This window comes from Plutella xylostella, chromosome 25, assembly GCF_932276165.1.
Source record: "Plutella xylostella chromosome 25, ilPluXylo3.1, whole genome shotgun sequence".
Taxonomy (NCBI): domain Eukaryota; kingdom Metazoa; phylum Arthropoda; class Insecta; order Lepidoptera; family Plutellidae; genus Plutella; species Plutella xylostella.
The window spans coordinates 371,733-386,821 of NC_064005.1; the positions used below are offsets into that span (position 1 = coordinate 371,733).

General features: G+C 42.5%; 1 protein-coding gene across 2 annotated transcripts; it reads left to right on the forward strand.

Annotated features, from left to right (window-relative positions):
• The first annotated feature begins 1,455 nt into the window (after positions 1 to 1,455).
• LOC105387901 (zinc finger and SCAN domain-containing protein 10) lies at positions 1,456 to 14,435 on the forward strand. 2 transcript variants are annotated; one of them, XM_048630091.1, is made up of 5 exons: positions 1,456 to 1,628; positions 1,716 to 1,840; positions 2,052 to 2,216; positions 2,813 to 2,898; positions 12,591 to 14,435. In XM_048630091.1, exons 1-5 carry the CDS (start codon positions 1,526 to 1,528, stop codon positions 13,513 to 13,515), a joined length of 1,404 nt encoding a protein of 467 aa, XP_048486048.1. In that variant the 5' UTR covers positions 1,456 to 1,525; the 3' UTR covers positions 13,516 to 14,435. The 2 variants fall into 2 exon arrangements, with proteins under 2 accessions (XP_048486048.1, XP_037963496.2); XM_038107568.2 differs by lacking the exon at positions 12,591 to 14,435 and adding an exon at positions 4,278 to 5,455.
• Positions 14,436 to 15,089: the final 654 nt, after the last annotated feature.

The following is a 15,089-nucleotide window of genomic DNA, read 5'->3' on the forward strand; positions in this document are numbered from 1 at the left end:
ACAACGTTTACTAAGCAACGGACTATCTTTGTAAAAAGAATGTCATGTTTTAAAACAAAATTAATTTGAATTTAGAATACAGAGCTATTCCAAACTTTTTTTTCTATTGGAAATAACCAGTAAAAACAATAACAATTTCATAGTTAAGATATTTTGAAGTACATAAAATATATATGAATCTAAGTACCTAAAACATTTAATTTTGTGAAAACATGTTTTTTTTTCGTTATAATTTATATTATGGATATAATTTATATTATGATACAGAACGTGTTAGTTTCGTTAAGCACTAATCCCACTCAGCGCACATTTTATAATCGATTCATTAATGCATTTTGAAGGTAGTTGTGTCTGTAAATTTAATACTTTAACGAAAACAAAATTGGAATAGACTTTGTTCAACGTGGAGAAAAAAAAGGGTTTGTAGTTCGGATTAATTTCATTTCAAATAAGGAACGTAGAAGAAATCAATAAAATAGTTAGATTAGTTTTACCTGTCAGCATCTTTTGGTAATCTAAAAAAAAATAAATTTGGATCACGATCCGTATTTAAGCAATTAAATACGGCACAGTATTTTTTTGCTACTTTTTTTCTTTTTATGTCCATTTTTCTATTCATAAATTTTAATAAATACCTAAATACGACATTTATAAACTAGTACAAAATAGGAACAAATAGCGCGCGCGTGTATCGTCTTCCGCTTGCGGCAGCCGACTAGATTTGCCCCCTCGAGGCGGCAGGCGCCAGGCTGGCGCCTGCGCCGCCCATGCGCGGAGTGACACAGGCCTGATGTAAGTAAGTACCTACCTTTGCAAGATATAGTTAACTACTTAATAGCCGTGGTGGCTTTTAACTTTTAAACTCCTCTTCTTCAATTTAAAGGCAACCACAGTAAAGTACAAGAAATTCGTTTTTAAATACGATAATAATTGGTAATTAGAACGAATTAGCAGTATTGGATGGAGCCTAATTTATTAAGTAGTACTTAACTATATTCAAAAATACTTACATCCGCAGTTTCCCACTTTCACAGATTTATTTTGTTTTTGCTTTGGTATATAGTTATTACATAAAATTTATATAATAATGATTTTATACAAAATAGCTATCGTTAGAATATTAATTACCTAGTTAGGTATATAGTCTCGACCTAAGAGTTTTGTCAAAGAATTATTTCCCCTGAAATATTATGTTAATTTAGGTTTTTCAGTGCAGTCACAAAACGCAACGCTCAACACAGACGTTCAGAAACGTACTAAGTATAACGTTTTTATAAAAACAAATTAAGAATTTGCGTGAAAAACTTATAAATATAACAGATAAAACATTTTTATTGATATTATTATGTTGTATTTTATAAACCAATACAGAGTTCGATAAAGTACTAAAGAAATATTTTATTCAGATTTTTTATAATATTATTTTTATTTGCCCTCATTTCTAAACGAATTGTAAGGTCGCTCGCTGCAAATGGAGCGTCTCGTTTATTTATTTGCTTAAAAATTGTATAAACCTAGAATAATCATGAATACTGAAACTGAACAAATATTTATTTTAAATCCCTCGGACTCACAAGGATTTATCGAAAGTCAAAAGTCTTCAGAAACCACAACAGTTAACCTAGAAAGTGAGTGAAAAGTCGTTGGTCCCTCACATCTGTTCCTCTATTGTTATTTTTTATGCACCGTATTGTTAAATTTGCAATTATTTCCAGATGCTATGTTCTCAAATATCTGCCGCACTTGTGCGACGGTTACGGAGTTTATTATACCAATATTTCATGGCGAGGGCTTGCAGAATAACCTGGCAGACAAAATACACAAACATTTACCCATACAGGTAAGTAATACTCTAGTAAACATACATTGAAACAAGCATATCGAGGATTAATCTATCCTATATTTATAGTCGACCTTCGATAGGAGATGGTACCCAAAGAAGAAGATAATTATAGTTTTACTAGGAGCACATAGTATATTAATCCTAAAAGAACAAGCACAACATCTTAAAGCAATAATAACATTTTAACTCCAAACAATCCTATTGGCAGGTGACGGAGTCGGACGAGCTGCCGCAGGTGGTGTGCTACCAGTGCGCGAGCACGCTGCTGGCGTGGCACGAGCTGGTGGCGTGCTGCGTGCAGGCCGACGCCGCGCTGCGCACGCGCCTGGCCGCCGACGCTGCGTTGCGGGGCACGCTCGCTGTTGATGTACAGGTATAAAAAAGTTATAGTAGTCGAAATATAACAGGCCCATTTGGACAGCTACACAAATTTGCTATACATACTCTTGATTTACTTGATGAAATACATAAAAAGACACATAATCTGGATTATTATTTAACGGCCGAACGAGAAAATAACTTTTATAGCACCAAAAGTTACTTATTGTTAGGATTTTTCATGATTTAGGTTTGACATCAGCTGTCATCCCATATATTTTGGCCCATTTGTGCCTATTATATTTCGATGACTTTAATTTATTAAGCCCCTGATTCACAATGTCTGGTTAGTCGCTACCTGTCGGATAAAATACATGCTGTCACTGTCTAAAAAATAATAACAGAGAGTGACAGCACGTATTTTATCCGTCAGGTAGCCACTAACCAGACATTGTGAAACAGACCCTAAATTCTTTCTTTCAGTTACGATATTTAATCAATTATACTACTTTTACTTATTTAGTACATTCATGAACAGAAAGTAAGAGATAAATTGACATTGTACAATGAACATACAGGATGTGAAATATTTGTCCCAAAATACAAAAGTGTGCTGAAATACTTTTATCTAATGCATTTGAAAATTTGCAGGTTGATTCGAAGCCTGGAACTAGCACTGATGCATGTGAAGTGACTCCACAAGACAGCCATGACAAAGATGCAGAATCACCCTCCAAGTAAGTTACAGTTTATATGTATACAAATACATAGGTATCTAGAATTTACCACTGAACCACCCCACACACATGGTTTATCTCCTATTTCAGGTATAAAAAACTAGCCAAGTTGTATAAAGTAATCAAGAAAGTGCTAGTTGATAACTTTGACATGTTTAAAGGCAGCAGTGATGCTGTAAGTTACAATTTTGTGTGCCAAAAATGTGGCGGGGCTGTTTTTACGACCATGCGGGATCTGGCCTCTCACCTGCTTGGCCACCACAGTGAGATCCGCAGCAGCCAGAGTGTCACCAATTTCATTGAAAACCACATGATATTCCAAACTGATATTTTAGACAACTCAGATGATAATAATGAAGCTGTTTATGAATCCAATGACCAGTTGAATGAAGCAGATAACATAGTGAATGAGGGAGTAAACCAACAATCTTATTCATCACAAACAGTGGAAGACAATGAAAGTGGTGATGAGTTGGAGCTGGTAACAGAATGGGATGATGAAAACTTTGTGACTCCGGCAGCTGAACAAGACATAACACAGAAACCTACTTTAGTCAACTTCCACTGTCCATTCTGCAGCAGTATATTTTCTTCTAACACTCGTCTGATCTGCCATCTCAACAGCCACGTGGACGTGTGCACAAAAGATGAATTCATCTGCAGGATCTGTTCTAGCAGCTTCTCGAACAAGAAGTTGTTTGTTCAGCACTTGCAGGAGCAACACGTAGAGAAGCCCCCGGATGACGGCGACAGTGAAGCGACGTGTCGCGCGTGCGGGCTGCGGGCGCGCGACCCCGCGGCGCTGCGGGCGCACGTCGCCGCCGCACACATGGAGCCACCAGAGGAGGCTAAAAGAACCAACACAAAGAATACCAATAAAGCTAATAATAAAAAATACATACCCATAAAGTGTCCAGAGTGCAAGAAGACGTTCTCCAACAAATACAACATGGCGAACCACCTGAAGAAGCACTACTACACGGCGCGACACCCGTGCGCGCAGTGCGGGCGAGTGTACAGCACGGCGGGGTCGCTGCACGCGCACGCACGCGCGGTGCACGCGGGAGCGCTCCCGCACGCGTGCGCGCGCTGCGGGGAGGGGTTCCCCACGCGGCGCGCGCGCGACGTGCACGCGCGGCTCCACTCGGGCGCGCGCCCGCACGCGTGCCGCCTGTGCGCCAGCGCCTTCCGCGCGCCGGACTCGCTGCGCCGGCACTACGACATGCACTACGACGTGCGCAACTACGCCTGCACGCTGTGTGAGAAGAGGTTCCGGCGCCGCGGACACCTCGACTACCACCTGCGCACGCACGCGGGGGCCGGCGCGGGGAGCGGGGGCGGGTCACTGGCCGGTACTGAGCGCGCGTTGTTTGTTGCAGGGAGCAGCCGCGCCGCGCCTCCTTCGCCTCCTACCGGCGCGCGCTCCGCCCCCCCCTCGCCGCCACCAGTCTCCAATACACCCATGATGGTTCCTATCAGAGTGATCACGAGTACGCAGACGTGACAGAGACAGGGGCGAGCGACTCCGACGTAGAAGACAATGAGCCCCTCGCCAATATCAAGACCCAAAAGTTAAAAACGTCAATTTACAAAAAGTTCTACAGCGCCCTGCTGGATTTCCGGAACCATTACGTGTCGTCGCACGACGCGCCGCCTGCGTACCCCGACCTCACGGAGCCCAGCGACTGCGAGCAGCCCGCGCCCCCCGCGCCCGCCGCCGGCCCGCTGGACGCGGACCGCTTCGACGACCTGACGCCGCGCAACATGCGGCGCGCCCGCCTGGACCCGGCGCGGCGGCGCGAGCTGGCGGCGGCGCGGGGCGCGGGGGGCGGGGCGGGGTACACGTGCGCGCGCTGCGGGCGGCGGCTCGGCTCGGCCGCCACGTTCCTGCTGCACCTGCGCACGCACTCGGGCGAGCGGCCGTGCGTGTGCCACGTGTGCGGCGCGCGCTTCACGGCGCCGGGCGGGCTGGCGCGCCACGTGGCGGAGACGCACGAGCGCCGCCGCCGCCGCGCCTGCCCGCTGTGTGCCGCCACCTTCGCCAACTCGCAGAACCTCAAGCAGCACATGCGCACGCACACGGGCGAGCGGCCGCACGCCTGCGCGCGCTGCGGCAAGCGGTTCGCGCAGAGCGGCTCGCTGCACGCGCACCTGCGCACGCACTCCGACGTGTTCCCCTTCGCGTGCGCGCAGTGCGGGGCGCGCTTCCGCGTGCGCGCGGGGCTGGCGCGCCACGTGCTGCGGCACACGGGCGAGCGCGCGCACAGCTGCGCCGGCTGCGGCAGGAGCTTCAAGCACAAGCACGAGCTCCGCGCGCACGCGCACGCGCACGGCGCCGCGCGCCCGCACGCCTGCGCGCTGTGCGGCGCCGCCTTCCGACAGAAGAGGACCCTCACCCAGCACTGCAGGAAGATGCACGAGCCCGCCCCCGCCCCCGCCGCCGCCGCGGCTCCTCACACGCTCATCTATAGCAATGTTGGACATTATTAATTAGTTGTTAGACATTGTTTACTGCCTCAAAGATAGACTATACCAAATAAATGTATAATTTATATCATATGGATTTTTACTCATGAAGTAGGTTAGGTTTAGGGAAACAACCGTTCAATTCAGTTCATCGTTTATTACTGACTCACTCATACAGATACAGCGTAATAGAGAGTAACATATCAGATTATAATATAGGTAGTATAAAGATACACTTCACCTCCGGGGGTGATTAAAAAAAAAAAAAGAATTTATAAAACTTCTTTTTTTTTTTAAATATAGTTGGTTAAACATTGGTTACTATATGGTTAAACATTGGTTAATATAATATGTATTCACGCATACATAGTTAAACATTGGTTAATATATTTATCTTATTCTATTGATTATAATATGGTTTGGTCCTATCTTTGTGAATAATATCTATTTTATCATCTTTAACAATTTTGACGTTACTGCCTAAATCATCTATCACTACATATGGGCCTTTATATATAGGTTCTAACTTATTACCTACTTCGCTTTTAACTAAAATTTTATCATTTTCTTGGTATTTAATGGGATTAACATGTTTATCATAATTATACTTTCTCTGTTCTTTACTCATGAGTAGATTATTACGTGCGTCACCTAAAGCTACTTGTAATCTATATTTAATATCATTACAATAGTTATTGGGATTAAATATGGGTTCTATATATCCACTACTTATTCTACTTGGAATTGAAGTTACTCTACCAAATACAAGTTCGAAAGGCTGATACTTGGTTTCTGTATGGACAGTGCTGTTATAACTGAAACACCAAAATGGTATCCAGTGGCTCCAAGTATCTTGATTTTCACTGCATTGTATTCTCAGAAATGATTATAGGTGTTTATGATTATTTTCCAATGAACCTATCGATTGGTGGTGATAAGCAGTAGAACTTAACTTTTCTATTTCTAACAATTTGCACACTTCTTCCATGGTAGTCGAAATAAACTCCTTACCTCTGTCTGAAGCAATAATTCTCGGAATCCCGAACCTAAGGATAAAATTATTAACAAGCGCCTTGGCAACACTTACCGTATCCTTGTTCGCTAGTGGGTACGCTTCAATAAACTTGGACAGCTCGCATTGAATAGTGAGAACGTACTTATTGCCATCGTAATCCATAGGTAAGGGACCTACAATATCCATAAATATCTTCTCAAATGCATATGTAGCAGTGGAAGTTATACTCATCGGTTGTTTTGTGTATCTAGAGTGCTTCATCTTTTGGCACTTTGGACATTTTTTCACGTAATCTAAAACATCTTTATCTATCCCTGACCAGTAAAAATGTCTTTTAATATTATTTATCATTCTACGCGTACCAGCATGAGCACTGGTGGGTAGTAAATGAAAATCATTAAGGATGTGACATTTCACATCTTCATCAACTACTCTTTTTACTCCTCTTATCACAATTAATCGTGGTCCGTTCCACTCATTATCTTTATTTATTTCATCACATAATACTTTTATAAAATCTTTATTCATTTCATTTTTAACAATACATAATTCTTCAATTTTTAACTTTTCACAATATTCTCTTAATTTTTCCACAAATTCGGCTCGCGAGAAATGGGACTGGTAATTAAGATTTATATTTAAAATATTATTTTTTCTCTGCATTGAGAAACATTCAGTCTCATTTGATAGTTGTTTTAACTGTCTCAATTTATCTAGTTCTTTCCCTTCTATCATTAATAGTTCTATACTATTATTAGGTTTCCTCAATAATTCTACAACATCCGGTTGATCATTCTGAGGTTGAATAGGTTTGTTAGGAATAATCTGTATCTCACTATCTTTATTTTTATCCTCTAATTTTCTTGTTTGAGCTCTTGTTAACACCATAGCTACTTCTTGTGTTAAGTTTTTTAATTCGTCTACTGTAATACGTATTCTAGATAACGCGTCAGCTCCAACATTGTCTTTCCCCTTAATATATGTGATTTCGAAGTCATATTCTTCTAATGAAAGTCTAAACTTTAGCAACCTGCTAGAAGGATCTTTAATGCTGAACAAGTATATTAACGGTTTATGGTCTGTCTCAATGATGAAGCGTCTTCCATATAAGTATGGACGAAAATACTTTACCGCCCACACAATAGCCACTAACTCTTTCTGTATTTTTGGATAATTTCTTTCTGATTTGTTTAACGGTCTGCTAGCATATGCAACAGGTTTTTTATTTCCATTGCATAAAACTGCGCCTACCGCTGTCCCTGAAGCATCTGTCTGAAGGATAAAAGTATTGTTTTTTGAAAAATCTGGAAATTGCAAAATTGGAGTATTCATCATTGCTGTTCTTAAATAATAATCGAATGAATTTTGACATTCTTCGGTCCAATTGAATGGTTCATTTTTTCTACAAAGGTTATTTAATGGCAATGTGATTTGTGCAAAATTTATGATAAATTTACGATAGTAATTACAGAACGCTACAAAGCGCTTAACGTCATCAGGGTTTTGTGGAATTGGATAATTTTGTAATACAGACGTCTTTTCAGGATCAGGCTGTACACCCTCTGCTGAAACAACATGTCCTAGATATAAAAGCTGTTTTTTAAGAAATTCGCATTTTGTGGGGTTTAGTTTCAAGTTAACTTTTCTCAATCTTTCAAATACATCTACTAATTTTTTGTTATGAGTCTGTAGGTTTCTGCCAAAGACAATCAAATCGTCCAAGTAAATGAAACATTTCTCAAAATTAAGGCCGGACATCGCTACAGACATTACCCGGCTAAAAGCACTTGGGCTAACTTTAAGTCCCATGGGTAGACGTTTCATCTGGAACTGGCCAGTGCTGGTACAGAATGAAGTATACTTCCTGCTTGAAGGTTCTAAACTAACCTGGTAATATCCAGAATACAAATCCAGATGGGAAAAATATATTGAACCGGAAAGTGAGTCTAAAATTTCAACAATACTTGGCAAGGGAAATTTATCATCTTGAATAATTTCGTTTAATTTTCGGTAATCAATTACTAACCTCCACTTGCCTGTTTCCTTTTTAGGTACCAATAGAATTGGACTAGACCATTCACTTTTTGTCTCTTCTATGATGTCATTTTCTAATAAATGTTTTACTTGATTATTCAGTTCTAATTTTAATGATTGAGGCAACCTGTATGGTTTTACGTAAACAGGACTTGAATTCGGTTTAAGAGTAATTGTTTGTTCGTAGATATTTGTAGTTGTCAGTTTGTCACCATCTAAATAAAATAAATCCGAATATTTTTTACATATAGTTTCTATGGATTGCTTTTCTTCTTCATTTAAATGTTCTAAGTTTAAAAGTTGCAATACTTTTCCCGCACGCATAGCTGTTGAAGTCGTTTGACCAAATTCAAAAACATCATAATTATTTAGCAAATGTATTTCCGGTTTATACTTTGGTAACTTAACTTCCTTTTCGCTAACATTCAAAATTTTTATCGGTATTTTTCCATTTTTTACTGTAGCTAAACTTCCAGCCAAAAATAAATTTTCCGCTAATTCTTTTGTACAAATTACCACATCTACACCTGAATGCAAATCCGTTTCAATGTAGTGAATTGATTCACTCCTTGAGGGAATAATTAAATATTCCTTATTATACCAAGTAACATCCTGTAAAGGAATATATTTTTTCATTAAGATTTAATGTTAAATTGTCCGTTCATAAATCAATGTTTGATTTGTATTTGGTTAAAAAATCTAAACCTATTATTCCATCCGTCTTTAAGGGTAAGTTGTTGAATACTTGGAATTTATGCTGAAACGGTACACCATTCTGTGAATAAAGTGTTAAATAAACATGTCCTATAGAAGAAATTTGACCACCTATGCCGTGAACCAACATATTGTCTCCATAAATGTTGACATTTCGTGGTACGGCAGCTTGTTTTATTACAGATATGGAAGCTCCAGTGTCTAATAACAGACGACATGACGCGTTGTTTAATGTTAATGTAACGTATTTAGTATTGTTATTGCAGGACAATATCAACTTCTTAGTCACGAAAAAACTGAGTAGGTTGATTGTTATTTTCAGGTGACGGGGTCAATTCTGCATCGCAGTTTTCCTGAGCTGAGTAAACATTATGGTTTTGGTTTCTATACACTCTTGTAGAATAACCTCGATTATAACTTCCTCTGTTACCACGCCTATTACTGTACTGGGCGTCACGGTTGAAATATTCCTGTTGATCACCATAGTGGTGATAGCCTCCTCGCGAAAAATTGGCGTTTTGATAATTTCCCCGTCCATAGTTGTCATATGGTCTCCCTCGTTGGAACCTGTGGCTGAAATTACTATTTCTAGACCTACCTCCTCAAAATTGACCTCTCGGTGAAGCTTCCACGGCGTTGGCCTCCGCTAATGTCGAAACAGACGACACCTCCTCATCTTTGGCACCTTGTATCGCGTCTTTGAGAGAGCTGTAATTTCTAGAAGCAATAATGGTGCTTAATCGCGCATCACGAATACCTTCAGAAAATCTCTTAAGCGCAATTTTCTCATTAATTGGCTTTAACACTGAATATTTAGTAGAATCGCCCTCCGCTTGCGAAATTGTAAGTTCAGTCATTAATTTTTCAATATCGGTGCCAAATTGGTCAATAGTTTTCCAACCTTGAGAGATGTTCTGAAGTTTCGTTTGTATGGCTGTGAACGACTTCTTTGGAAGAAGATGTAATTTTAGATCTTTTATAAGATCAGTTACCGAATGGTAATTATCAGATAAGCGTAATTTGGCATTCTCAGAAAGCCTACTTTTAAGTACGAATTTAATCAATAATGGTATGTTTTTTTCTTCGAGCATATCTGCATACATTTCAATAGCATCAATAATTCGTTTAGTATTTTTACCACTATCGTCCATAACATGAATCAAGTCATACGCTGCTTTTAAATCAAACTCCATTTTTTTGGATGATTCTTGCGAAGTAGTCGTAATCGGTGGCTTACTTAAAATAGTTATTTGTGAAAATAATTCTCTTATATTCTCATAAATCTGGACACACTTAGCAAACAATTTTTTTTCGTCTGTGGGAATATCATCAATTATTTTTTCACAAAATTGTACTATTTGTTTACTTTCCACTAATTTATTTTCAGTGGTTTTACAAGTATACCTAGCTTTGCCTTTCTTCACTAAATACTGTTTAATTATTAACAATTCATTGTAATATTTTATTAATTGATCACTTTTATCAGGCATAATACTGGTAAATTATATTATTAATTAGCATTTCTTAATCGGGACACGTAAAAGCCATTGAGTTAATTAGATAATAAAATATTACTTTAATTAATCATGCTTCAACTTAAGTTGGTTAAAGTTTTACTTTACTAGAATAGTACTCCAACTAAATTGTTCGGACGCCGTCTATAAGGCAGTGGAATGCAGCGCTATTCCTTTTACGTTACGAGATATCAAGTTCATAGTGGACAAGTAGCGATAATTAGAACACATAATAAGGTACTTACAGTCTTTTAAATTTACAATAAGCACATAAACATTTCCGATTTTTACTACCGTAATATGCCGACACTGTAATTAAGATACGCCACCGGTGCGTAACAAACACTTTTATTTTTCGCGGCACTATTTAATTAATCGAACTTCGATTTCTGATTACACACTGGAATGATTGCCGAAGTCGGGAGTCGGCTTCTCCTGCTGAAGTTGGCGTCTATAGAACGCTCTCCTTGTGGCGCCCTGCTCGAACTCCTCCTGGATCCACCTTCTATGACATTTCCGATACATACGGAATGCTACGTAGAGTAGACCGATGCCCATGAACGCGACGAGGACTGTCATGAGGACGCTGATGCTCGACAAGTGATACCGCAGTTCCGAGACAGAAGCAGTATTTCCACCTCCTGATGCGTTTTGCACAATCACGGTCTCTTCTTTAGATAGAGTCTTGCCCATCTTGTACTAAATCATTTTCTCGTACTATCACGAACACAGTTGCAGGCGCAATAACATCGAACCGAACTTTATACAGCTCCATATTAATATTTTTTAAATTCACTCCTTATTTGGAACAGTATGACGTGCATCACTGAGGCGGGCCTGGCTGGTCGCCATGAAGTAGGTTAGGTTTAGGGAAACAACCGTTCAATTCAGTTCATCGTTTATTACTGACTCACTCATACAGATACAGCGTAATAGAGAGTAACATATCAGATTATAATATAGGTAGTATAAAGATACACTTCACTCAAGTATCGAATAAATACCAAATAATTATGTATAGGCACTAAAATTAGCTGTAGGTAGGAGAAGTTTAGCAGGCCATGACCAATAAAATTCCCCGCACTCTTACAGAAAACCGAAAAAAGGCGAAACTAAACCTTCAAGACAATGCAGCACGGACGTTGAACCGCAGTCGATTACCGTAGACGGCAAGAAGTACATAGTGTGTGACGTGTGCGCGGCGAGCGTGTCGGCCAAGTGCTGGCGGCGGCACGCGCGGGGGCACGCGGCGGGGGCGGGGGGCGCGGCGGGGGGGGGGGGGGCGCGGTGCGAGCGCTGCGGGCGCTGGTTCAGCGACGCGGGCAACCTGCGGCGGCACGCGCGCGCCGTGCACGCGGGCGCGCGGCCCCACGCGTGCGCCGCGTGCGGGCGCGCCTTCTCCCGCGCGTGCCACCTGCGCGAGCACGTTCTGTCCCACGGCGGCGGCACGGCGCTGGTGTGCGACCGCTGCGGCCGGCGCTTCGCCACGGGCGCGGGGCTGCGCGCGCACCGCCGCGTGCACGACCCGCGCCGCCCCTTCCCCTGCGCGACCTGCGGCGCCGCCTTCCGCCGCCGCGGGGCGTTGCGCGCGCACAGCAGCGTGCACTCCGGCGAGCGCGCGCACGCCTGCCCCCGCTGCCCGCGCGCCTTCCGCCTGCGAGCCCAGCTCAACCGGCACACGCGCACGCAACACGCTGCCGACACGTCTACATGAGAAGACTCTGTATTGAAGTGTGCACAGAACTTCATGTGGTGTGGTGCCAGACCGCTTCGAAAAGTGCGACAATGTTTTACGATACAGTGGTTAATCTCGTAATGTCTTATTAGAATGCAGGATAGCTATTTACTAGCGAAGGTGAATCTGAAGGTGAAAATTTACTTTAGCACACCGAAAATCATGAAAATTGGAAAAAAAGGCGTTGAAGGTAACAGGCGGGGTGTTGTTGCAGGTCGGGCTGCGGCTACTGCGCGGCGGCGCTGGCGGGCGCGGCGCTGCGGCGGCACGTGGAGGCGGCGCACGCGCACCAGGTGTTCCTGTGCGAGCACTGCCAGCAGTACGTGGACCGCCGCCGCCTCGTCGCGCACATGAGCGCGCACGCGCAGGGCCACCGCCACGCCGGGGACGTCAGCGACACCGGCCAGCTGACGGAGCTGCCGCCGCCGCGGAGCGAGTTCTCCGACCAGTCCGACGCGGAGGAGGGCGGCTTCGGCCCGCTGCCCGAGTCCGTGTTCGAGGCCATCGAGGACTCGCAGGACAGCCTGCCCCCCGCGCCCGCCCCCGCCCCCGCGCCCGCCCCAGACAACACGGCCAAGAAGAAGGACAAGACCCGCACGTGCCCGATCTGCTTCAAGGTGTACACGGCCTCCTCCAGCTACTTCTACCACATGAAGTACTTCCACAAGGGCTCCAAGGAGCACGAGTGCAATGTGTGCCAACGTAAATTCGCTACCAGAGGGAGCCTCGCCCAGCACGTACTGACGCACGGGGACGAGCTCAAGTTCGAGTGTAAAACGTGCGGGAAAAGATTCAGGACTAAGGCGAGTTTATACATTCACAATTTGACTCACACGGGCAAGAAGCAGTGGTCGTGTGGGGAATGCGGGCGCTCGTTCCAGTGGCGGCAGCTGCTGGCGCGACACGCGGCGCGGCACGAGGGCGGGCGGCGGCACCGCTGCGCCCACTGCGGCCGCGGGTTCAGCATCAAGTGCGACCTCACGCGCCACGCCGCCACGCACGCCGCCGGCCGCCACGCCTGCGTCAAGTGCGGCGCCACCTTCGCGCAGCCGCGGTACCTGAAGGTGCACATGGACAAGAAGCACACGGCCGCCCCCGCTACCCCCGCCACCGTCGTTGCTGACGTCACGCAGGCCTAGTATTGTGTGTCGGCTAGGTATAATTTGCGACAAAACAGATTACCGCTCTGTAGCAAGGTAGAAACGGCTGTGGAACGTGGTTGGGTAACGAGAAGGTTCATAGTGAAACCAGCTTATCTGGTGCGGTGATAGCTATGGTTTTTATGTCGTTTTTGAAATTCAGAAATGTGTTTAGAGCTTCATGATGTTTGGCGCAAATTATAACACTAACTTATTTAATAATTCCATTTGAGTTATGTCCGGAGTAGGCCAGCTAGTTCGGTTACTTTGCCTCGGGCGCCCTATTCTCTAAGTATAAGTAGCTAGTGTATGTGATAGCAAGACTGATGTATGTATAATAACGACGTGCCACGAAACCACAAACGCTTCAATAGCTTGTAATTTACCCCGGAGGTATGTGTGTGAAATGTGTAGTTGTAGTTGAGCCAAAGAACTATCTCTGTTTGTATCATTTCTAAGTGGAATGATACCTTTTTACAAAATGTTTGTAACTCTGTTTGGAGCTGTGTGTGTGTGAAAGGGGTCGACCCATGATGAAGCGTTTTTTTTTATTATTTCCATTCTGTGAATTAAAAAGTGACTCAAAAGGCCCTTAAACATTCAGAGAACCACAAATATTACAGTAACATTGGTTGCTCAATGCGTGTCCAATCATAGCTTGTGTAATATCAGTAGGATAAGCTCCGTTAGAAGTCGCAGAGTTTAATGAATCTTTGCAGGCACTTATGTAGTACATAATGTACAGTCGTGTTCATGTGTTGTAATAGTTATTATCTTTTGAGTTAGAATGAACTTTTAAGTACGGTCGACATCAATAATTTTTTTACCCGACTGCCGAAGGAGGAGGGTAATGTTTTTGTCACTTTCGGTCCGTATCCTTTTTTATTCCTTAGTGCGTAAATTTTTTCGCCATTTATACATAATTAATCGAACAAAATGGCGGAAATGGCGGCTCCGCTCCGCTCAGCTCAGCTCGTAAACGCAGACTGCACAATATGTATTCATAACCTGGTACATTGTGATGCAACAAATTAGATACAATTTAGTGCCTAATTCTTAACATAAGATTCTCAATATGTATGAATATCTAATAGCGTAATGACACCTTTTTTGTTTTTCTTAATTTATAATAATTTAGTTTTAGTTTTTTTTTTACAAAATTTGAATCAATTTTGAAAAGAAACTTGTTATTGATACGTGTTTGCGTTTTTTACCTTTTTTTATTAAATAAACAATCTTTTTTCCTAGTAAATATTTTTTATTTCAAATCTTAGAAATATTTTAAGAATAAATACTTACATAAATCAACGTATTGCATAAAAATACGTTGAATTAAATTATGGAATCAAAATATCAGCTATTGTGATGAAACAAAAATATACTTACAGACTTCAAAACCCAAAATTAATTATTATTTCATGTAGAGATTTCATACCAACTTTAAAAATCAAAAATTACATAGGTACCTATTTTTATCTTATCCGAAACAATTATTCAACTGATAATAATATATTTAAATATTAATTGCTTATTTAAAACAAGTAGTAATACAAACATATACAAATAATTATAAC